This window comes from Rutilus rutilus (genome assembly GCF_951802725.1).
Source record: "Rutilus rutilus genome assembly, chromosome: 2".
NCBI lineage: Eukaryota > Metazoa > Chordata > Actinopteri > Cypriniformes > Leuciscidae > Rutilus > Rutilus rutilus.
The window spans coordinates 25,970,421-25,994,403 of record NC_140210.1 but is presented as its reverse complement, the minus strand read 5'-3'; the positions used below and the strand labels follow the sequence as shown (position 1 = coordinate 25,994,403).

The 23,983-nt window shown below is 37.2% G+C and overlaps 2 protein-coding genes across 2 annotated transcripts in view; both read right to left on the bottom strand.

The window, feature by feature from the left end:
• cbsa (cystathionine beta-synthase a) overlaps positions 1-23,983 on the bottom strand; it is a gene marked incomplete at its 3' end in the record, with an annotated part of 356,940 nt that overhangs the window by 159,611 nt on the left and 173,346 nt on the right. The window lies entirely within an intron of this gene.
• LOC311285953 (ras-related protein Rab-20-like) lies at positions 15,069-23,745 on the bottom strand (the record flags this gene model as incomplete). The annotated part of the gene is made up of 2 exons (XM_084401863.1): positions 15,069-16,744; positions 23,556-23,745. 2 exons carry the CDS (start codon positions 23,743-23,745, stop codon positions 16,194-16,196), a joined length of 741 nt encoding a protein of 246 aa, XP_084257989.1. The 3' UTR covers positions 15,069-16,193.

Below are 23,983 nucleotides of genomic sequence, written 5' to 3'. Positions count from 1 at the left end.
ACAGTTGATGGCGGCGATAGTGGCCACGGAGAGACATCTGTGGCTGAACCTGGCTGACATTGGGGAGAAAGAGAAAGACTTTCTCCTCGATTCGCCGGTTTCGCCCTCTGAGCTTTTCGGCACCTCCGTGGAGGTGGTGGTTGGAAAGTTCAGAGAGGCGAAGGCGCGCTCAGCTGCATTTAGGACCATGTATACCGCTGAGATCTGTCTCCACGCCCAGACAGACGGGAGACTTGATTTCTGGTAATAAGGCCCTGAAGTTCCCTTGTTAGGTGGCTAGAACGATAGAGAGAAGCACCAGTGGTATGGGCTTCTTTTATGAGTATGTGAAAGCTTCCCTTGTTGTCATGTGTAAGATAAAGCGAGATGTGCCACCGCTCATTCTAGTTGTAAAACTATGTTTATAGCTTAGGCTTCCTCTCATGGTGAGAGCATTTGAGGCCGCCGCTCATTCATATGAAATATGTTATCAGCGGAGAGTTAAGTGGCAGAACGTCATTCTAGAAAGAAGAATAGGAATGTTTATGCTACAGCTTGTTTTTTTTCTACACACACCTGTGTTAGCCCTCGGACTATTAGCCACCTCAGGGTAGAATAGTTGGTCTCTCTCTCTCTCAAAAAAAAGTTTTTTGTTTTGGAGTATAGACTGACGCTGGAGCTTCAGATAGATATTATGTCCAGCCCACAGGACCGTCTGACATCTTTTGGTCCTGAGTACATCGCTCCTTTGAGCTCTGTTAGGGTTTTCAGTAGACTGAGCGATTCTGCAGCCTCTCGTATGAAAAAATAAATAAATAAAAATTCTCGTAAGGCTGTGGCTCCTCCAACCCCTCAGGTAGATCTATGCTTACAGGCTGCCTCTGTAGCTGGACTAGGCTATGCTAGGGATAGTGGAGGCGTTCTGCTAAAGCATTTCTGCCTCTGGCCCTTCACTTTGTGAATGTAGGTTTTTAGCATCCCTATATGACAGCCTCCTTCCATGGGAGTCGTTAGGCCAAGGCCCGCCCCCCTCTCTGCATTCTGGGGCGAGAAGAGTAATGCAGCTTAGTGCAGAGGCATGATTTATAAAGACCCTGGGTTAGGCCTCAATAAGGCCTCCTCGGTTCAATGGGTCTTTCTTGAGAAGGGTTAGGCCATCTTTGGCCTCACAAAGAGACTAGGTTTTTTCTGCTCGACTCCGCCGTGAAGAACTAGCATATGGATTTGGGCCGCCAGAATAGGTTCCACTTACCTCGCTGAGCTACTGCTCGAGCATCGGGTTGTAGGTGGGTGGCTTACAAGCAAGCCCCACTCCCCTAGGCTGGGCCACACCCTGTTAAATCTCAGGGTGAGGTGGTAGTATTCCCCTGTGATACAGGGTAGGTCTGAGTACTTCACTTTCAGTTCTGTATTATCCTACCTTGCACCATTATGGCTCGGGTCAAGCGGAAAGTTCTAACTTTCACTTCTTTTTGGTTTTCGAAATATGCTTCCGTGAAGCCAGAGCATTGCCATGAGCTGACGCCCATGCGTACAGATGGTAGGCCCCTGACTCTGGGGCCTCCGTTGAGCCAGAGTGGTGTATATTGTACTCCCCTTGCTTAAAGGGTGCTGCGTTTTTTGCTGAGAACACTGCTATGGGCACTGTGATTAGGTACCAGGATGCTTTAGGCGCTGTGTAAACAGCTTATCTGCCAACGACAGCTGCAATGGTAGGTAGTAGGCCTCAGCAGGCCTCCTTGACTGGACAGCCCCCAAGAGGGCGCGGTAGGCCAGCTTACCTCAGGTGGTTGGCCTTAGTAGTTCGGGCAGTAGGCTCACTGATGGGTAGTAGGCCTTAAACAGGCTTCCCCGGAAGGGAGTCCTTACGTTGTGGGACATACATTTGAGCTGCGACCAGGTAGCTAGCCTTATTAGGCCTCCTGTGGGTGACCTCAATATTTGTGTTGGTGTAGTATTGTTCCTAACGGTATATGTGTGTAACAGAATAGACTGGCTATCAACTAGTAGGCCTAACCAGGCCTCACTGATGGCGAGTCCCCGGCAGTATGAATTTGGCTGACAACCAGTGGTGTTGATGGTCACCCTGAGACCCATCATGGGATGCTCGACGGTTAATTCGCTGGCCATTCAGACAATTGGCTTCAGTGGGCCTCTCTGGAGGCTAGCCCCGATTATGATCAGCCGAATAGGATTGACCACTGTCAGGCGGTTTGCCTTATTAGGCCACCATTTAGCTCGATCCCCAACCTTACGGCCATGGCAGTCAGTTTCTTACCTAAAGAAAACTTTGAGACGACCGGCTTTAACAGACCGCTCCGAGACTGAGCCCCAAGACTGGCAGGCCTTAGCAGGCCGCCCTGGGACTCACACCCGGAATCAGGGTGCATAGCAATAACCCGGTTTTAGCTGGTTATCAGGTAGTAGGCCTCATCAGTCCTCTCTGAAGGCGAAGTCCCAAGGATGGGCAACTGCACAGCTAGCTTGCACAGGTGGCTGCCAGGTAGTAGGCCTCACTAGGGAGGTGATGCCAAATACGGGTACTAGGTAGCCAGCCCTCTGGTTATCAGGTAGTAGGCCTCCTTGTAAGTGATCTCCTAGCAATGCTGGGTTCCAGCAGCTAGTGGCCACTTGCTATCAGTTCAGCTGGCCTTAGCAGGCAGCTTCTGAAGGTGAGCTTGTGCCCTAGCACGACTAATGGTCATTTTTTCTGCTACTGGTTCCCTCCCGGAACCTCTTTTTTCTAGCCTACAGCCTGATTTGCCTACCAGGCAGGCCATGTGCTCCCCTCACTGAGGGTCACTATGAGTACTCAGCCTCCTGAGCCTGGTCAGACGGTCATAGGCCTCTCGTGAGGCCTCCCAGTTAGATCAGCTCTTAGGCCTTTTCAGGCCTCCTCAGTGTTTTGAAACACAAACACTGGGTAGATCCGTGGATCGAGCAGAGAAACTCCCCTCGCTATCAAGGGTTGTAAGCACTATGCTGAGGCATGTTCTCCGGGATACCTCGTCTCTGAGACGAGTCGCAGTCCCTCGGGTTGGATGGAGTCTACAGCATTACCAAACTTCCTTTAAAACTATCTACTTTTCACAAACAGATACTTCTTTCTCGGAATTTAATTCATATAAACAACTTCTCTCCAAACAGTTGTTTTATCTGGAATAATAAGCACATTCTGTATAAATATATCTGTCTATATTTCTTAGGAATTGGTTTTGAAATGATATAGTTTATGTTAGCCAACTTTATAACCATGAAGGACTTATGTTGACCCTATTCTGAATTTCTTTCTAAATAGAATATTCCAGTCACTCCTAAAGATTTTGCTGTGGTTATGGATGCTGTTCCCTCTGGTCTAAAAATGCTTCTTAAAAACCTCAGCTGTCTCCATGCATACTCGTAGGATCCTGCTGATATGAAGATGGTCGTTTCTCTCTTTCCCCTATTAAGAATAATGATCGTTGTGTACAGGCTTTGTTCCAAAGGGATGTTGTCTCCAGTCCTGCTAATATATCATTTTGTAAAGGTTGTGTTGATGGTCTGTTGTGGAGTAAAATCTGGAAAATGTATAAATATTACCCATATCTTTTAAACAGATTTAATTGTGATATTGATATATTTTGTACAATTTGTGGTTTACATGTTGAAACATTTTATCATTTATTTTGGAGTTGTCCTCATTCAGTTTGTTTTTGGTCAGATTTTTGTTCTTTTATTAAGGCTCACATCATACCCAGCTTTCAACTGTGTTTCAAAAATGTTTTATTTGTTTTTTTCTCCTATTCTCCTTTCTCCTGCTACTTCTTTTAGCTAAATTTAGTATTCATAAATGTAAATTTGGAGGAAATATGCCTTTGTTTTTACAGCAGTAGTCTACCTAAATACGTTATGTTTAAAAAAATAAGAAAAATGTTTTATATTTTTCAAATATTTTAAATATCAGGGAAGAACAAAACGCAAAAAAGCGCAAAAAATTCTACAGGTTGATTGACTGTGGTATCACAGATAAGGCTTGTGCTGTTCTGGCTTCAGCTCTGAGATCAAGCCCCTCCAACCTGAAAGAACTGAGTCTGTCTGGAAATAAACTAAGAGCATCGGGAGTGAATCTGTTCTCTAATGGACTGGAGGATCCTCACTGCAATCTTGAGATTGCACACACACACATTTTTATTTTATTTTTTATTACACGCATACAAACCACACTCTGACATCCATACCAACACACCCACACAATTATCGCTGTATAATTTATCCAATTGTCTCTATAATATGCAGTATAGGCCAAACCCCCAAAAATGGCACCATCTGGTGAAAAATTGTAAATATTAAAAATGTTGAAGCCTTGCCAACAGAATGAAAGTCGTGTAACAAACAGTACACATTTAATTGATCTATTATAACTTTTATGTCACTTTGGTCATTTGGCTGTTTCCTTATAAAGGTCTGCATTGCTGATCATGGTTTTGAGTATCGATATACCTGCCCTTTCCAATGAACTCAAGAACGTGCAGTAATCTCAGACAACTTAAGCCAGATATTTTAATCAAATCTGCAAATACGTTTCAATAACCAAATTAGTCAGAGATCAGTTATCACGATTAGAAGATCTGGCATCTGTCAAATAATCTCAGATGTATTAATTGAGGTACAAAGAATGGCCCCCAGGTCTGCACATTATCTGGGCCTAGCCTAGTAATCATGACATGGATTAAATCTCTTTTTGATAGTGAAGTTTCTGCTTATCTGAGCCGTGTCTTTGGTTTCTACACGTTGATGGATTGTAGTGTCACACATAAAGGTTGTGCTGCTCTGGCTTCAGCTCTGAGATCAAACCTCTCACACCTAACAAAACTGGATTTGACTGGAAATTTTCTTCCAATGTCAGAAGTAAATCTGCTTTTTGCTCTGAAGGATGATCCGCATTATAAACTGAAGACACTTCTGTGAGTAGTGATTATTAAAAATGTTCATATTAACATTCCATTATGCAGAATTTTTTTGACATTGTCATAGTTTAAGGGATACTCACCCTCATGTCCATTCCAAACCTACTTGTTTATCTTCGAAACACAAAAAAAAGATATGTTTAATGGAACCTGAGAGAAATCTCTCTCTGCATTGGAAGTCCATTCCACCAAAACATTGACCCTTCAAAAAATAATAAATCATAAAAGTAATCAATATCAAGCAGTTTAATCCAAGTCTTCGTAAGAAACATGATCACTTTATGTGATGACAGATTTCATTTAGACTTTTATTTGCTTTTTTTTTTTTTTACAAATTAAACATGTATTTTAATGTTTTTTTTTTTTTTTTTTTTTTTGAATAAGAGAATAAGAGAATAGCCATTCCCAAGTGTTTCACCTAAAATTATGTATTTTAAGAAAAGATAGAGGTAAATATGTATCAACACTTTCATTATCATAAATGAAAACATTACACATAAGAGGACAGTCATATTCTTAATTAGCTAAGGGTCTAAGGTTAAATCCTAAATGGTTAAAAAGGGCACTGCTGGCACCATGCATCACAGGTTTATACTATTATCTCTTGCTAGAGCATTTTGAAGTTCTTCTATAGAGGAAAATTCTCTCAAGCATTTGATTGTCTGTGTTTTACAGATTTTAGATGTTGTATGACCTTCTCTGGATCAGCTGAATAAGAATAAAGAGCCACTACAGAAACATCACATTCAACAGACAATTCCATAGTGATCATAACACATGGATGTGTTTGTGTAACTTCCCATAATGATTCAATCCTTGATTTTTAAAGTGAAACAAGGATAACTTTTGATACTTCTTCAGTGGTGACATTTGTACTGGTAACCTATCCAATTTCACATAATATTATCTTCTGTTCAATCAATACATTTCATTTCAATACAAAAAGTTGAGGTCATTGCATGTTAGTAATTAATTTAGGTATTAAAAACATAATTTGTGCTCATATGATGTTTATTGTATTATTGTACCTTACTGCTCAGATGAGCACTTGACAGTGTTGAGTCAATGAAAATCAAAACACAAATACAAATGGATCACATTTAATTGTGCACTGTGTTACTGCCCTTGGCATATCACATTGTTGCACATTGGGATTCAGAAGAGAACATCTATTTAGTAGTTCAATTTAGGTATCATAGAACTGTTGCCATTCATTTATTTAGATAACAAACATTGAATGATTGATATTCAATTACATTTTTCAGTTGAAAAACTGTTGAAAATTGTGAGCTGACCACAGCTTCTTTACTATTAATATGCCAGGAGGTGAGGAATAAGACAAAAAAATTCTAATTCATTCAGTATTACTTGACCTACACCACCAGTACCAAAATTACTTTTAAGTACAACTAATTGTTCTGATTTAGTGCATTCAACACAACAGTCTTTTAAATACGTTTTTTTTTTTTTTTTTGTCACAAGAAGAAATGGTATTGTGTTTCAACTGTGTATTAAAAAATGGTGCCTCTTGTGTTGTCATTCCCCTTGTAGCACGCGCACGTGACGATTCTCTGTCAACCAATCAATGTTCTGCAGTAAGTCTAGCTCCATCCTACCAGACTACTGTGCTAGGTACCCCAACGGAAGGATCCCAAAAAAGGGGTAAGGGGTACTGTTCGGAATTAGGGTAACATTCACAACTTCTGACAATGGAAACAGCAAAAAATTGTGTACCGTACTGTATCGTACCACTCAGTGGAAACGAGCCATAAGAGCCACACCCTTCTGATTTGAGATCAATACAAATCAAGATCAGGAGGATCGCTTGGTGTAGTTGTGGAAGTGATTTGGTTTATTTTAGAAAGTTAGCTGTCAATAACTTTAGGAGAGAAATTTGGCTTGAAAAGTATCTTTTATACTTCTAATTAAGTTCTGCTTCTCCTTCCTGAGTTATTCCATGTCAAACAAGAGAGATATGCAAAATCCTAATAATAATTATATATATTTTTTTGTCTTTTATCAGCAGTTTCTCGGCAGGAGAATGTCCAAATTTAATGTCATTTATATTTTCAAACAATTTGAAAAGTGTTCTATCAAACGATATCTACCTTTTGACTCTCCTTGTTATAGTTTTGGAGTTATGAGTCTTTAGTTTTGTGTGTGTCACTCAGACAAAACTCTAAAAATGCCTTAGTTTTTTGTTCATAATTGCTGTTGCCAATTTTGAATAAGAGTTACTGTTCATTGAATTGTACAAAAAAGAATTTTAATGAAAAAAATTATGACTGAAAGAATTGCATTTTTATTAAGTTAGAATTAAAACAATGGGAAACAAAATTCTTTCCATTTGTTCTCTTTCTAATGCAATGTTCAGGTTTGACTGTATTATAACGTAAAACAGTAGTTCCCAACCCTGCTCCTGAACAACCCGGTATCACGACAAGACGTGAAATAATCACGTTGGTCCCCTTTGGAAAACGTGTAGATGTCACAGTTTAACGCCCTCAAACGTGAATCTTACACGTTTGCCATTGAAGATATATGTACAATTTCCTTACCATTTTATAGATTATAAATGTAAGATCCCTTCTACTCCCACACCTAAACATATTTTATGGACAATATTAAAATGATAAAACGTATGGACAGATAGCCTATGTGTATGAAAATGGCATTTTTATGAACAATATGGCATTAAAAGATAGTTTGAGCCACGAATCCTACCCCTAAACCTAACCATAACCATTTCTTAAAACTAACGTTACCTAGGCAACAATTATAAAGAAAAACAACAGACAGACGAGTACGATCACAATAATTTATTTATCGTTCATAATAACCATAATATACTAACCTTACAACACAACATCGATTCACAAAATACATACATTTTATTAGCTTGATGTAATCCAAACCTTCAGAATCCATATATTATTTGCAAGAAAAAGATCCAAACTCAGCCCTTTATCCAGTAATCGTCATCTTGACCGGCGTAAATGTAACCCCTCTCACCGGGTCCTTCACACCCCGCTCCCTGCGGGTCTCGAACCCGGGTCTCCGGCATGAGAGTCAGGCGCTCTAACAAGGAGGCTAAAGACTGCAGCCTCTAGCATCTGTCGCTAGAGCGTCTATTGAGATCAGAGGAGTGAGGTTTACTCGCACAGCAACTACTAGCTGGCCTCCGTTACACTCACCCCCCTAAACCTCACTCCCATCCGGGTCACGGCACCAATGTAACCCCTCTCACCGGGTCCTTCACACCCCGCTCCCTGCGGGTCTCGAACCCGGGTCTCCGGCATGAGAGTCAGGCGCTCTAACAAGGAGGCTAAAGACTGCAGCCTCTAGCATCTGTCGCTAGAGTGTCTATTGAGATCAGAGGAGTGAGGTTTACTCGCACAGCAACTACTAGCTGGCCTCCGTTACATAAACGTCAAACCCCGCGCTTGTTATGAATTCAAATTAAAAAATTGCGCCCTCAAGGTTACTATGGTTACGGCAATATCAAACGCTCATTGGCTCTCGCCTCGCCTGCTTCGTCACAGATTGCGTCATGCACATTCACATTTGAAATGAAGCGCGCAGCCCTCAGAGCGAACCGAACTACCGAACCGAAGACGGATTAACATTTTCATGGATTTGAATTAATAACTTAAATTCTGCTCTGTTACCTCATACAAAACCACTGCCAGAGAGGACTGCGACACAGCGTCACGTGAACAACTTTTGGTACCGATTTTGACATTTTCTCAATAAATAAATTATTGTGATTACTTGTCTGTCTGTTGTTTTTCTTTATAGCCTACGTAACTTAGTTTTAAGAAATGGTTATGATTAGATTGGGGTAGGATTAGCAAACGTCCCGGGATAATGGTACGTGTAAGATTCACGTTTGAGGGTACGTGTAAGATTCACGTTTGAGGGAACGTGTAAGATTCACGTTTGAGGGCGTTAAACTGTGACATCTACACGTTTTCCAAAGGGGACCAACGTGATTATTTCACGTCTTGTCGTGATACCGGGTTGTCCTGAAGGACCCCCAACACTGCACGTTTTCTTTGTCTCCCTAATCAAACACACCTGATTCAACTCATCAGCTCATTAACCCATGTGATAATGAGCTGATGAGTTGAATCAGGTGTGTTTGATTAGGGAGACAAAGAAAACTGCAGTGTTGGGGGTACTCCAGGAGCAGGGCTGGGAACCACAGACGTAAAACTGGCACTTCAAATTACCATTTAAACCAACCAACCAAACAAAAAACTTGACAAAAATAGTCTTTGAGAATCTCTTATTATATATTAAAATTCACAACCTGAAAAAAATAGGCAAATATGTGCAAAAACAACTAGAATTCACAAGCCTTTCTACAGAGAGCTGTAAATCCATCTAGTGGTTAAAATATGATATTGCACGATAATTATGCTCACTACATCCACCAGATGGCACCAATCTGACTTCAAACATTGTTTTCTATAGGCCTAGTCTCTACTTTAACCTGAAATACAGCATTAATAATAAAATAAATAAATAAATAAAAATTCTATTATATTCAATGGAAAAAAATGGTTCATAATTATTGCATAAATATTAATTCTTATCATAAAATTCTCTCAAAACACCACAGAAAAAAAGAAAAAATATTATTGAACAAAAATACATTTCATTGATTTTACTGAAAAATAAATAAATATCTTAATCCCGCACTCCAGGTCATTTTAGACAAGAAGACCCCAAGTGTGACCAAAAAAATGAGGAACCCCAGAGGGTTAAAATATTATTTTTTTAGTCTTTAAGAAAATTTGGGACAGGACTTGAACTGATTGGATCAATGGACTGTTGCTATTGGTGCGATCCCATGAGTGTCCTGCTCTTGCATTGGTGAACATGTAACCAGAGAAGAGATGTTGCAAGTGGATGGGAAGTAATTTTGATTGAAGATTATGAGAGGACATGAATTAAATAAAATAAAAGTATGTGCACAAATAAATTATTCATAATGAACATCACAATGTTCCATTAAAAATAAGAATTGTCCATTTTGATTTCCATGCTGTTGCTGGCTATGACAACTTCAGTCACTTGCTGCTGCACATCAGAAACTCTAATGCAGTTATTTTATTATGCTGCACCCATTTTAACTCATAGTTTACGCTCATTCATATATACACTCACTACTGCATTGCAATTTTAGTTATCTAAAATGTTACCTGTTATCCAGCAAGAAGTGACTGCATCTAATGAATACTTTTTATGTTATTCATTGGAATTTATTTGAAGTCATTCATCTTTCCGAATAGGATCTTCAGCTTCGGTCACATCCCAAGTAGCCTGCTACTTAGTAAGCTACCTTTGGCATAAATCAAAGCTTATAAACATTTCTAGTTAGCCTTGAGTCTTGTTGAAATTCCCAACCTCTCATTACCTTTCAGGATTTGTTGGTATTTAGAATGTATTCTTCCTTCTATTTGCACCACATTTTCTGTGCCACCCTTGGTAAAAAAAAAAAAGCTAAGTATACTTGCAACCAGACTAATTATCAGTATACTTGAATTGTGTTAATTATTAGTTAACTTAAAGTGTGCTATTTTGAAACAACTAATTCTGTACTAAGTATATTTTAGTAGTAATTAAATTGTAGTAAAGCATAACTTGAAGTGTATTTAGTGTACTTTTGTGTACTAAATTGGAACAACTTTAAGTATACTTAGTATACTTTAAGTATATGCCTGTGTAGGGACTAATTACATGCTTGATTAGTGATATTAAAGTATACTTTGTTTGTGTTACAAGTACATTACAAATTCATTATGAGTGTCTTCGAAACATTCAAGCAATATCCCCAGGTGAAAAAGTAATATATTTAAATTGTACTAGACTAAGTGTGTATTAAATGTATTATTTTGAAACTTCAAGTATATTAAGTGTATTTCAAGATATGCTTAAGATCAATTTAAGCTATTTACACTATATTTTAATATATTAAACTGTGCTAAAATGGAACCACTTTAAATACATTTAGTGCATTTAAGTGTATTTCTTTACAGTTCATTTAAAATATACTTTCATGTCTTAAACTACAGTTATAATATATTTGAAGCTTAATTTTAATGTACTTCAAGAACATTTAAATAGCATTTCAGCTCATTAAAAATGTATTAGCATTACACTTAAAGTTTATTATAAAGCTGTTTTATTCAGTATTCAAAATGGTATATTAAAAGTGCAAAAATAATTAAATATAAATGTTAAGACATACACAGACTTTGACATCAAGAAAACTTTAATATAGTATCTTGTTGTGTACATTGCAAAATAAATACATAAGAGTACATTTAAAAAAGTACAGTAGCATAATCTCTTGAACAAAATACATTATAACAAAGATCAGTGAAATGCTATGGAAAGAGCTATATTTATACTTTTTTTTTTTTTTTTTTTTTTAGTTATACCTGTATTACTGAAAAGTACACTACCAATATTACATCACTAAATAAATAAGCATCGCAATGCAATTTTCTGAAAAAATAAAAGTTATGGAAAAACAATGTACAGAAGTGAATAAGGCATTATTTACAAACTTAGGCCAACAAATGGCTGAACCAAAGAAACAGAAGAGTTTGAATGTCACATCTTCATCTTCAAGTGGACGATCACTTCTTTGAGTACGACTCATTTTCTGCAACTGAGGGCTTGTGGTTCAGACACTGTAGTATTTGAAGACTGCTTTATCACAGGATCTGTGAAAGGGAAGAAGAATTTATATAAAATTAACCAATAATTAAAAATTTTGTATCCATGTTTGAATATGTACAGTATAATAATTTGCATAGAAATGCATTAGAATTCTGTTGACTTCTCAGTTTACCTTTCAAAGCTTTGACTATATCCTCATCAAGCTGGACATGAGTGTCCATTTTTATCCTCATATGTCGTCACTATACAGCACTCTATGAGTTGCATAGAACATGAAATTAGGAGAAGCCCAACACAACTTGCTCACAACAGTAAGCAAAGTTCAATCAAAAAGTCACTGATATAGTTTGCAGCAATAAAGCAACCTGTGAGCATTAGAGGGTATGTTGTATACTGATAATTGTGGTTTATTTAAACCTAGGGTATTTCCCATGACGTCTATTGTGGTCATGCTAACATGCACTCTCTTCACCTCTGTTGCAAAGATTTAAGGAAATTAGAAGTTGTGCAAAATATTGTATGCCAGGACAACTAGGAAAAGTGACTTGCAGCTTTACTAAAAAACAATTAAATAAACAGATTTTTACATGAATGACTCAAAGGCAGCACAAATTAGACACCTGAAATGGACACGTTGCTAACATTTTCCTAACTGTCAATCACCTTTCAATAGGCCTGATTCAAAAATCTCTATAACAGAGGTGATATGAGATTAAACCATACTTATTACTCTCATCTTCGCTTGTCTCTGCACTCAGATTTCAGTTTTTCTTCTATAGCAGCTGGTCTGAAAAACAACAAATATTAATATAAAAAAGGAGAGATTTTATATATATATATATATATATAATATGTATATTAGGCAGGCAAATTATGATGAATGATTTATTTTCTTTTTAAGAATGACAGTACGCTGAATACAATGTACTTGGTGGGTAATATAATCAAAACCCTTCACAGACACAGCAGTTTTAAATGTATGCTAATCATGTAATGGACAACAGTCTTTAAAGTAGCCTTTTACTATTAGCCTATACAAACAAATAAAAGTGAACAACATTAATTTTAAGCATGCTTATTGCAATGCTTAACAATAGTTGACAAATGTTTCTAATACATTATAAGTTGGTACATTGTAAATGTAAAAAATATTGTACATAAATACATAAATTGCAGTAGGCCTAAGTGTTTATAAAGTACATATATTTTAAACCCACTAAAAGCTTAATCATTTTGCTATGTTCTTACACAAAGTACTTTAAGTAAGAGCAACATAAGTATGTTTTCTTTAAATTCACTAAAACTTCACTGAAAGTATGCTTGTGTTTAGCATATTTCTTAAAAATGTAACTAAGCATATATTTATTACCAAAGTACTTGTAGTATACTTTTTAGAAATATGTTAAAAGTATGCTTGATCTTAGCATATTTCGTAAAAGTTTAATTAAGCATATTTATTACCAATGTACTTCTAGTGCACTTGTTAGAAATATATTAAAAGTATGCTTTTGTTTATCATATTTCTTAAAAGTGTAACTATATTTATTACCAATGTACTTCTAGTATACTTTTTAGAAATATATTAAAACGCAATTCTGTGTATTTTTAATGCACTTCAAATAAGCATGTTGGGAATACAAATGTATTATAAACATACTACTTGAATTTCAAGTATACATTTAATACCACGTCTTTTTCACCTGGGACTGACAGCCACTCCAAAGCATAACAGATCCACGGCCTCAAGTTTAACAGTTTGCAAGGTATATCTTTTCATCAAATGCTTGTTCCTGATATTTTCTCCAAAAATGCCTTTGGTGACTTGCCAAAGAGTTCAACTTCATCTTCATCAGACCACAGCACTTGGTTCCTAAAGGACTCTGGCTTGTCTAAGTGTTAAATCCCTGGTAAAGTTTCTTTCTGATGGTCCTTCCATGCAGATCATGTTTATGCAAGGCAAGCAACAGCTTTCAGACCTGTATACCTACTCATGTGCCATTTTTGCAGGCCATATGGACTTGCCCCAGCAAAGGCCAAGGCACAACCAAAGAAGATTTATGTGACCATTATATGAACAGACAATCTTTTAACGCAGACCCCTAGCCAGCTAAAGCTGCAAAGCATCATGCCAGGACCAGCTAGGACCGTAATGCAGACCTAAATTACTAGCAAGATCGTTGTCCAAACAGTCATCGATAAGCAAGTCATCTACTGCTGGCTATACTGCATCTTTACCTCTAAGTTTTCAATATGTCCTTCCTGGCGCATGCTGGTCTCCAAGCTGAAGCAACTGCTTTAAATTTGAAATGCCATCAATCTACAAAAACAAAAACAAAAAACAACAACAACATTGACTTGTGATGTAGCTTGGAATCATAACAGAAAAGACATTAATTTGGCATGGATTTGGGACTTTTGGCTTGCAATCCTGACCAGTTTAAAAGCAGTTAAATTGGAGATCTTAGTTTGTTTCTTGTTCTTTAGTTATTTAAATTGCTAGCAGGAAACATTTAGATATTTCTCAGCCTTTACAAAAGATTTAATAGCCTTCCCCTGCTTTTTAAGAGTCAATTCTTAACTTTCAGATCTTCAGTTTGATGCTTAGAAGAGCCTATGATTCTATATGAGCCTATATCTACCAAAACACTTCATATGTGTATCAAATCAACTCATTCTTCCATAACACTAGCAAAGGTTTTCACCCAACAAACACACGTCACTCATAAAAGAACAACCTAAAAAACTAACAACAGGTAACATTATATGGTTTTTTTTTTTTTTTTTTTTTTACAAAACAAGAATGACAGTTCTCTGGTTATAATTCAGTGCAGTATATTGCAAAGTCTTAGGAATAATTTTGTACTGCAATGTAAACTAACTGTTTAGGTGTTCAGCTACATATAATTGCTTTTATAGAAATTGATTTGTTTTATTTTATATTTAGAATATATTTCAATATGGTATTACTGTAGAAATAAATCGTTGTCTTATTCATGTTTGTATTAGGTTTTGAACTTAAGTTTAACAGGTTTGAAAAGAGTATGTAACTGTGCAAATTGGCCTGTAGAGTTTTGGCTGTGTTTGTGTCTCAGTGAGAAAAGAAATTGATTTAGTTATTTGAAAGATGTAGTCACTGAATGTATTTTGTGCCAAAGCAAAGATATATGATCCACAGTTTAGAGCACATAGACTGCTGTTGTGCTCACTGTGTGAAGAGTTTTGAAAAGGTTTTGAGAAATAGGTGCTAGCGATTGTAAAAAAAAAAAAAAAAACAGAAAAACAAAACAGTAATTACTATCTTATGTCTAATGTCATATACTTTCAAAACAATAAATTTGATACAGTCACTGTCAGAGGCTTGCAATTCATAGTCACTATGACTTCTTTTTACAAGGACATACTCAGACACAGTATGTTTTTTTTATAATTTTTTTTTATTATTATTACATGCATTCTCTAACTGAATGTTGAAGGTAGATGGGTGTGCATCAGCAGGTGAAATGTGGCCAATGCACATTCCAGGCTCTGCTTCTCAAGTTAATGTGTGTTTAATTCAGGGCAAATGTTGCATCACAGATTCATCTGAGCAAGAACAGTAGACAAAGCCAGATAATAAAACAACACAATTCTACTTTCTTTGGAATGTTGGGGTAAATATATAATTGTTGCATAAATATGGCAGAAACAAATGAATGTGGCTTGACAAACAACACCAAATAATTAAAGGACACCTAATAATTACAATTTCCATTATGTGTCGTATGCAAGGAGCCCACATTTCGATTTGCAATGAATGTTTAGGATTCAGTGTGTTCTATTCTACAACTTCTATTCTATTCTTGCTTTTATAATTACACAAGCACACCATGCAAGCATGCATGCATTTTAACCTTTAGCCTTTTCTCAGTTATGCGACCTCTACTGGTGAGACATTGTAGTAACATTATTGCACAAAAAATTAGGATGAACCAGTTTTAAATAAGTGCAAAGAATTGTAATGACAGTAGACTATAAAAGTGGAAAAGAGTGAAAGTTAAAAACAAACCTATCAGCAACTTCAAAGCACACCGTTGCTGAGTGACGTACAATCACAAGTCACTAAAAAAATAATATACATTTTCATAATTTACTTACTGTAAGTTAATTCAGAATTAAATCATTTTTAAAAATATCACAAAAAATATGATTGGTAACTGTAAACGCTTGTTAATATTTGACACCTTTGTAAAAACGCAGACTATGTGTTCAGAAGAACATAAACAACTTGAGGGCTAAAACACTGAGTAACTTAAGTTCAAAGTCCTTGTGCTCGATTTGTGAAAAACAAGACTATCTTGTAGATGTAAAGAGACTCTCTCTCTCTCTCTCACACACACACACACACACACACACACACACACACACACACACACTAATGAGCCAAAACAGAGGCAATGTACTTGTTAATTGTGACAATGTACAAGATTTGATGTGAGAGTAAACAGTTCTGTAACAGATCAAGTAACAGTGTCCATCAAGTGAACATCAAGTAATGGATGTTCATGCATGACTCCAAACACTCTTCAGCAAATATTCTCATGTGCAACAGCCCCCTTTACTCTTCCTCCCCTTTTCAGTATAGTCCTCCAAACACAATGTGGGTGACTCACTTTGGGAGCGTTGTTGAATGATGGATGGCAACACCAGATCAAAAAGTGTTTCGAACATAACATCCACATTAAATCCAGTCTTAGCACTTGTCTCAAAGCACATCTTCTCTGCTGGTGGACTGATGCCCTCTAGTGCCTTATAGCGTATTATGCGGTTGTAAAGTGCTATGGCATCATCCTGATTCACCTGTTTGTGCAAGGGAAAGTCTGGGGGTGTGGGGCAGGATGGAAGGGGAAGTACACTACCTTCTTCTGCCCTGACTTCCTCTGGGGTCATAACTTGGGCTTGAGGGTCAGTAAGGTCTGCTTTGTTGCCCACGATGGCAAATATGCTGTCACTATTGGCAGAGTCAGTGAGAGAGAGGAAGCGATCTTCAAGCTCTACAAAGCTCTGCCAGTTTGTGACATCATACGTGAGAATGATGGCTGCAGCGCCACGACAATACATGGAGCCCAGACCATGGAACTGTTCACGACCTGATGAAATCAGAAACACAGAAATACAGAGATGAATAGATCACATATATAAAAAAAACTGCCTGCAGTCTGACTTAGCATAATATATATTTCTCTATAAAAAAATAAACACACACACACACACACACGTATATAAGATAAGTTATTCAGTAATCTTGCCCTCCAATGAACTGTCACCTTGAGAACTGTTGAGACAGAATAGCTACATCTATAAGCTGTCAGTCCAAATTGTGACTCTTTAAAGCAGCACTAGGTAACTTTTCAACCTTCATAATATATTTCCAAGACTCTTGTGGTGGTACATCGACTTACAATAGGTTGAATGACATGTCTGCCATAGCCTGACGGGGTCTGTATCGTTTTTAATCGTACTTTTAAACTTCGGGGTTCGGGTAGTAACCCCCGCGCACACAAAGAACTACAAAATTCGACTGCTTTACGGCATAGGCTACCTCACTTCCCCCAACACGTCCTCACATGCTGTTGGACTTGTAAGTATATTGCTTATATTGTATATCACTCGGACAAGCTTTCACTCGTTGGTGTGAGCTAAAAAGCACCTGGCGTTCTTGTTGATGGATTAGTAACTTAGACATCTTCGGAGGCTAGCTGTGCTTGTTCGATGTCCGACGATTTGTAACGCGTTGTGTTTATTCCCCAATCGAACTCGTGTAACTGTCTGTCACACGTTCTACCGTCCACAGCATTACTTGATAGACAAAAATAGGACAAGAATGAGCATCAAATAGAAACAACCAGCTTACGGGGTGTTCGAGGCACACATACAATACAGACTGCCGACAGTTAAACAGGGCGCGCGCAGCTCTTAAAGGGGCCACACCTTATTTCCACTCGTTACAGCTTCCATCCGACTGAACAGGGACCGGTATACAGGGGGGAGGGGATCAGGCCGTGAGTGAAGAGACTGCTCGCTGCATCCTGCGGTGGACGTCCAACCCGGCCACATCCAAGTGTGACGTCAGAAGCCACCACGCCCATGCCCAAATTGCTATATCATCCAGTTCGGCAGGTGGCGCTGTCACAAAAAACTAGGGTCCTGTTACCGGGGTCTTAAAGCTGCAGCATAGACAGTATCCACCTTATTTTTAACGGAAATACGGACGCAGCCAGTTGACGGTATTTTGTGCGAGACTTCCGGTCAGGCACGTCCGGTCACTGGCGAGCGTTGTTCGTAACAACAAACTCATCGTTATGGCTTCGAGGAAGACCGGGATTGTTTGTGCAGTTAAAGGTTGTCATAATAACTGGCACAAAAGAAAGATTTACTTGGAGCAGGAGTGTTTTAATCATCGAATTATTGACATTTTAATAACCAGGCGCCCTATACGACCGGCGACACACTGGCTGCGTGGCGTTTCTGTTGCGTGGTATTTTCTATGTCTTTGCACACCAGAAACGTCTCTGACGAGGGGTTGCTGCTGCTAGGTGACATGATAAGCCTCATTTGGTGATATATTCGACATATGGGGAGAGAGTTGTGGAAGGCACTTAATGTTAAACATAAATATATAGCAGCAAAGACAACGTCGGCAGTATTGACGGCAAAATAGGTATATTTCATAATATTTCGTTCTGTATTGACAGGTGCAATATTTGAAAATCGATAATATATATATATTTTTTACATTTAGCCTATATCTGCATTTATGTCAAAACCTAAATTCAAACATCAAAATGTTATTTATTAATATGTATTCATATCAAAATGACATACAAACATATTTTCCTATTCTATTTTGCCTGGAAACGCTTCCGAAACGCTTGCGTGTCGCGTGAAAAATAGGCATCGATTCTATTTCTAGCATGCACGCGTTTTCCCAGTGCAAGTGTGCAAGCTCTAAATTAACCTGTTAACATGGGAGCCGAAATAACGGACACGCCACGCAGCCCATTTGAAGAAACGACCGTATGTTTGTTCTTTTCATTTCGTGAACACAAGACCTACAGAAGACCACCCGATACCAGAAAAGTGGCTGGGCTACGAAGTCTGAATAAAAACTCCAAGGAGAAACAAAATCATTATAGTAACCCCTGTATAAAATCTAGTCATCATGGCATGATCATCATGGCATTTATTTTGTATGATTTATAATTATTTATAGCCATCTACTTATTGCTATCATGTGCTTTGGTTGCATTCTGATGACATTATTAATACATTTGACATGACAAAATAGCCTACCTCCATAGATATATTAACTTAGTCCAGCGCTGGTTCGACCGTGTTTAGGGCGGTGCTGAAGGCGCCGGCGAAGTTTTGACAATCTGCCAGCTAGATGCATGAGTGTTTTCAACTAGGTCCAGTACCCGACCTGGGTGAGGCGGGGCTTTAGTTCTTTGTTGTATTCATCTGCTAAGGCATGTGTAACATTTTTCTGTCAACTCTGCATAATCCTTCGCAATCGATATCGTTAGTTAGCCCAGAGAAGCGAGGAAACGGAAGTGCCGCACAAAAACCGGAAACTGGACCCATATTTACTTCCGCGTTCGAAAATAAGGTGAATATAAACGAGCTGCAGCCTCCGATTGTGCAGGAATATACTATTGATTTTAAGTAGTATAGTGAATGTGTTGCTCTGAACAACTGTGACATTGGTTATTTTAAGAAAAAGTTATCATGCTTGCATTGATGGGTCATTTTAGACCCATGTGTGTAAACTTGATGTATTAACACAAAATATTAAATTAAAATATTAATTTGTGACCAAGATATTTTGAACTATGATGATATTCTGATGTTATATTTTGATATGTTAAACTCATAAAACCTGTACAGAAGGGGAAGCGAGAGATTAACTGGTTTTTATGTATTAGAATATTGTGCAAAAGTTCATTTATTTCAGTAATTCAACATAGCTGTAAGCCATAATCATCAAATTTATAACACATAAAGGCTTGAAATATCTCATTTTGCATGTAATGAGACTATATTATATATTAGTATCAGCTTTTAGTTGAATTACTGAAATAAATGAACTTTTGCACGATATTCTAATTTTTCGAGTTTCACCATATTGGTTCTTTACCTTAAGGTTTACATAAATTCCATTCTGCTGTTCTATTATTTGATTTCAAAGTCATTTGCTATAACAGGCATTAACTAATAAGTGAATTCTTAATTTGGTTGTAAAAATGCAATATTTCTATAACCACATTTTTTTTTAATTTAGAAGGGGTAACTATAAGTGCAGTTTGGAGTACCTATAATTAAGAAAGTGACAAAAACTCGTTTTAGTTTAAGTATAGATGCTCCCTTATACGTTTATTATAGCAAAACCATGATTATTGATTACCATTTGTGTAACAGAAATACAAGAGAAATACAAAAATATCATTTTAAGGTACATTGTTTACTTGTACTACCATGTCATTAACTTACAAAACCAGTGAGCAATGCAGAGGTAACGTATTGTCTAATACAGCTGTTGAGGGAGTAATTGTGAATTAGACCATTCCAAGCTTGCCAAAGCGTCACAATTTAACTGCACCAATAATCTGTTGCATCACACCTCTTCACCAATAACCTCATCTTTATTATAAACCAATAACTATGATAACAACCGTAAATATATTTCCGACAGGAAGCAGCGCCATTTTGCGCATGCGTACAACAAATCGAGTCACGTGCCGTATTTGGACATGGGCGAGGCTTCCGACGTCACACTTGGATGGGCGTGGCTTCTAACGTCACACTTGGATGTGGGCCGGGTTGGACGTCCACCGCAGGATGCAGCGAGCTGTACTATTGGTGCAGTTAAATTGTGACGCTTTGGCAAGCTTGGAATGGTCTAATTCACAATTACTCCCTCAACAGCTGTATTAGACAATACGTTACCTCTGCATTGCTCACTGGTTTTGTAAGTTAATGACATGGTAGTACAAGTAAACAATGTACCTTAAAATGATATTTTTGTATTTCTCTTGTATTTCTGTTACACAAATGGTAATCAATAATCATGGTTTTGCTATAATAAACGTATAAGGGAGCATCTATACTTAAACTAAAACGAGTTTTTGTCACTTTCTTAATTATAGGTACTCCAAACTGCACTTATAGTTACCCCTTCTAAATTAAAAAAAAATGTGGTTATAGAAATATTGCATTTTTACAACCAAATTAAGAATTCACTTATTAGTTAATGCCTGTTATAGCAAATGACTTTGAAATCAAATAATAGAACAGCAGAATGGAATTTATGTAAACCTTAAGGTAAAGAACCAATATGGTGAAACTCGAAAAATTAGAATATCGTGCAAAAGTTCATTTATTTCAGTAATTCAACTAAAAGCTGATACTAATATATAATATAGTCTCATTACATGCAAAATGAGATATTTCAAGCCTTTATGTGTTATAAATTTGATGATTATGGCTTACAGCTATGTTGAATTACTGAAATAAATGAACTTTTGCACAATATTCTAATACATAAAAACCAGTTAATCTCTCGCTTCCCCTTCTGTACAGGTTTTATGAGTTTAACATATCAAAATATAACATCAGAATATCATCATAGTTCAAAATATCTTGGTCACAAATTAATATTTTAATTTAATATTTTGTGTTAATACATCAAGTTTACACACATGGGTCTAAAATGACCCATCTATGCAAGCATGATAACTTTTTCTTAAAATAACCAATGTCACAGTTGTTCAGAGCAACACATTCACTATACTACTTAAAATCAATAGTATATTCCTGCACAATCGGAGGCTGCAGCTCGTTTATATACTGTCTATGCTGCAGCTTTAAGACCCCGGTAACAGGACCCTAGTTTTTTGTGACAGCGCCACCTGCCGAACTGGATGATATAGCAATTTGGGCATGGGCGTGGTGGCTTCTGACGTCACACTTGGATGTGGCCGGGTTGGACGTCCACCGCAGGATGCAGCGAGAGGCTACTCGGATGCAGCGAGCTGTACTTGGCGTGAGTGGTATTTACGACAGTAACGTTAAATACAAGTAGTCCACAGCGACTCTAGGGGTCGTTGTTTGACCAAAACGGAAATCTTACCTAGTGGGGCTTTAAAATTTGTATTTGTGTGACATAAAAAAATAAAAAAAGTAATAATTAATAATAATGCTAAATTTTCATGTTTTGATAACCTATTACTATCCCTCCTTCCTTCATCAACGAGGTAAGTACATCGTGGTCAGTTCTTTTAGCCATTCTATTAACAATTAAATCAAATAATGTTCCTTTTTCAACCCCATCTCAAGGTCAAGTTCTCAAGATTTTTTCTGATCATTTATGGGGTCAGACAGTGGAATTTTTCTTTTTTTGACAGAGTGCAGATTCAGCTGTGAAATTTCTGTTCCTCACTCAAAGCTGCCGTTTCAGCTATGACTTCAGAAGACCTTTCGCTTTCATTGTATAGAATAGAGTATGAACATTTCGCCTAGTGTTATTGTCTAATTTCTGTTTCACAGAATAAAGAAAAGCATTGGGGTTTGGAAGACATGAGGTTGAGTAAATATGACAGAGCTTTCATTTTTGGGCAAACTACCTCTTTATAAGCACTTCAGCAAAAACACAAGCGTCACATTTCTGCCTTTAAAAGCCTTGCCTCTTAGACTTCCATTGTAAGTGCATTACTGATGTCAGTATATTATTTAATTTTAAGTGGTTAAAATACTAATTTTAAATACTTCATTCTCATTTCCTCATTGTTTTCCAAAAACATTTTGTAAAGAATGTTTCTTTGTTTGGTTTCCCCCATAAGTTAAAATGAGATGAGCTATATGTGCAATATGTGAAAACAATCTCAAAAATCAAGAAACGTGTAACCCTCATTGGAAACGGTCAAATAATATTTTTGCCTTAATCTTTAAAATGTTTATTTTGTTTGTTTTTTTAAACCCATTCTAAATGTTTTGACTGAACAAAAAACATTGATCTGTTGCTTCCACTCAGCAAATTTGCACATTGATATTATAGGCTATCAATGACTACTAAAATTATGTGTGTGTGTGTGTGTGTGGGGGGGGGGGGGGATCCACATTCATTGCTGAAACTACCAAGATTGCAAAATCCTGCAAAGAACACGAGATAACTGCAGTCATTGATGCAATATGGCAACATGCTTTTTTGTCACTCTTTTAGAAACTAGAAAAATATTTAAAAAAATTAATGTTTCCCCTCATACAATAGTTAATTTTGGCAGATCATATATAATTACTCAATCAGATTTATTTAGATTGATGAACGGAATCGACATCTTAGGATCGTGGCATAGGATGGATCAGGGACATTCCGGAACTAACACAAGACTATAGGGTTTGTCACTTGATTTCATCACAAACACATGTGGATCAACTATCTCTAAATCTAAATACCACAATATGACATTTAAAAGAATACAACAACTAGAGCTGTAAAATTCTAAAATATATATGACTAATCTTTTAAAATAGGGCTAAAGGGGAATTTACACACACAAGTTGAATATTTACATTTAATTGCCAGCATATTTTAACTGATATGTCATAATAGCAACACTATGAATGCAAATGTAATGATTTCACTCAACTAACCTATAGGTTTTAATGAAATCAAAGATGTCTGAAATGTACATGGAAATATTGAAAATGACCCCATTAATTACAATAATTGTTCAGTTTAAAAATAACAACACTAGTAACAACATGCCACTTGGGCCCCGTGCCAAAAAAAAAACTAGAACTTTGACTCCACAAATCCCTCATTAACAAATAGACACAAAAGAACTTCGATATTCAACATAATACGTCAACAATTAAGGTACAACATTTGAATATCAACCTTACCCGCTGTATCCCAGATGGAGATGTTATATGGACCCCACTGCTTCAAAAAAAATGCTCCACCAATTGTGCTCAAAGTGTCCTTAAAGTTTCTTTCTGTGTACCTATGCAGCAGGGACGTTTTCCCTACATTCATGTCTCCTATGACAACCATTTTAATATCGGGCTTTCTCATTTTCCCAGGTGGAGGCATGATTTTAACCTAAGAGAACACTCAAAATTATATTAGACTTCCAATTTCGCCTTCCATAACAAATGCGCGCCGTCCAAGTTTCCTCGGTTTTCTCTTACTGTCTGGTGCTGGTTATCAGTTTTGGCTTGTATCGTACAAAAACCTTAAGGAGCAGATTCTCTCCAGGTCTTCCGAGATATTTAAGTGTTTTGAAATGGTGTTGTTCGTGCTTAAAAACACGGTCCATGTCAAAAGCACT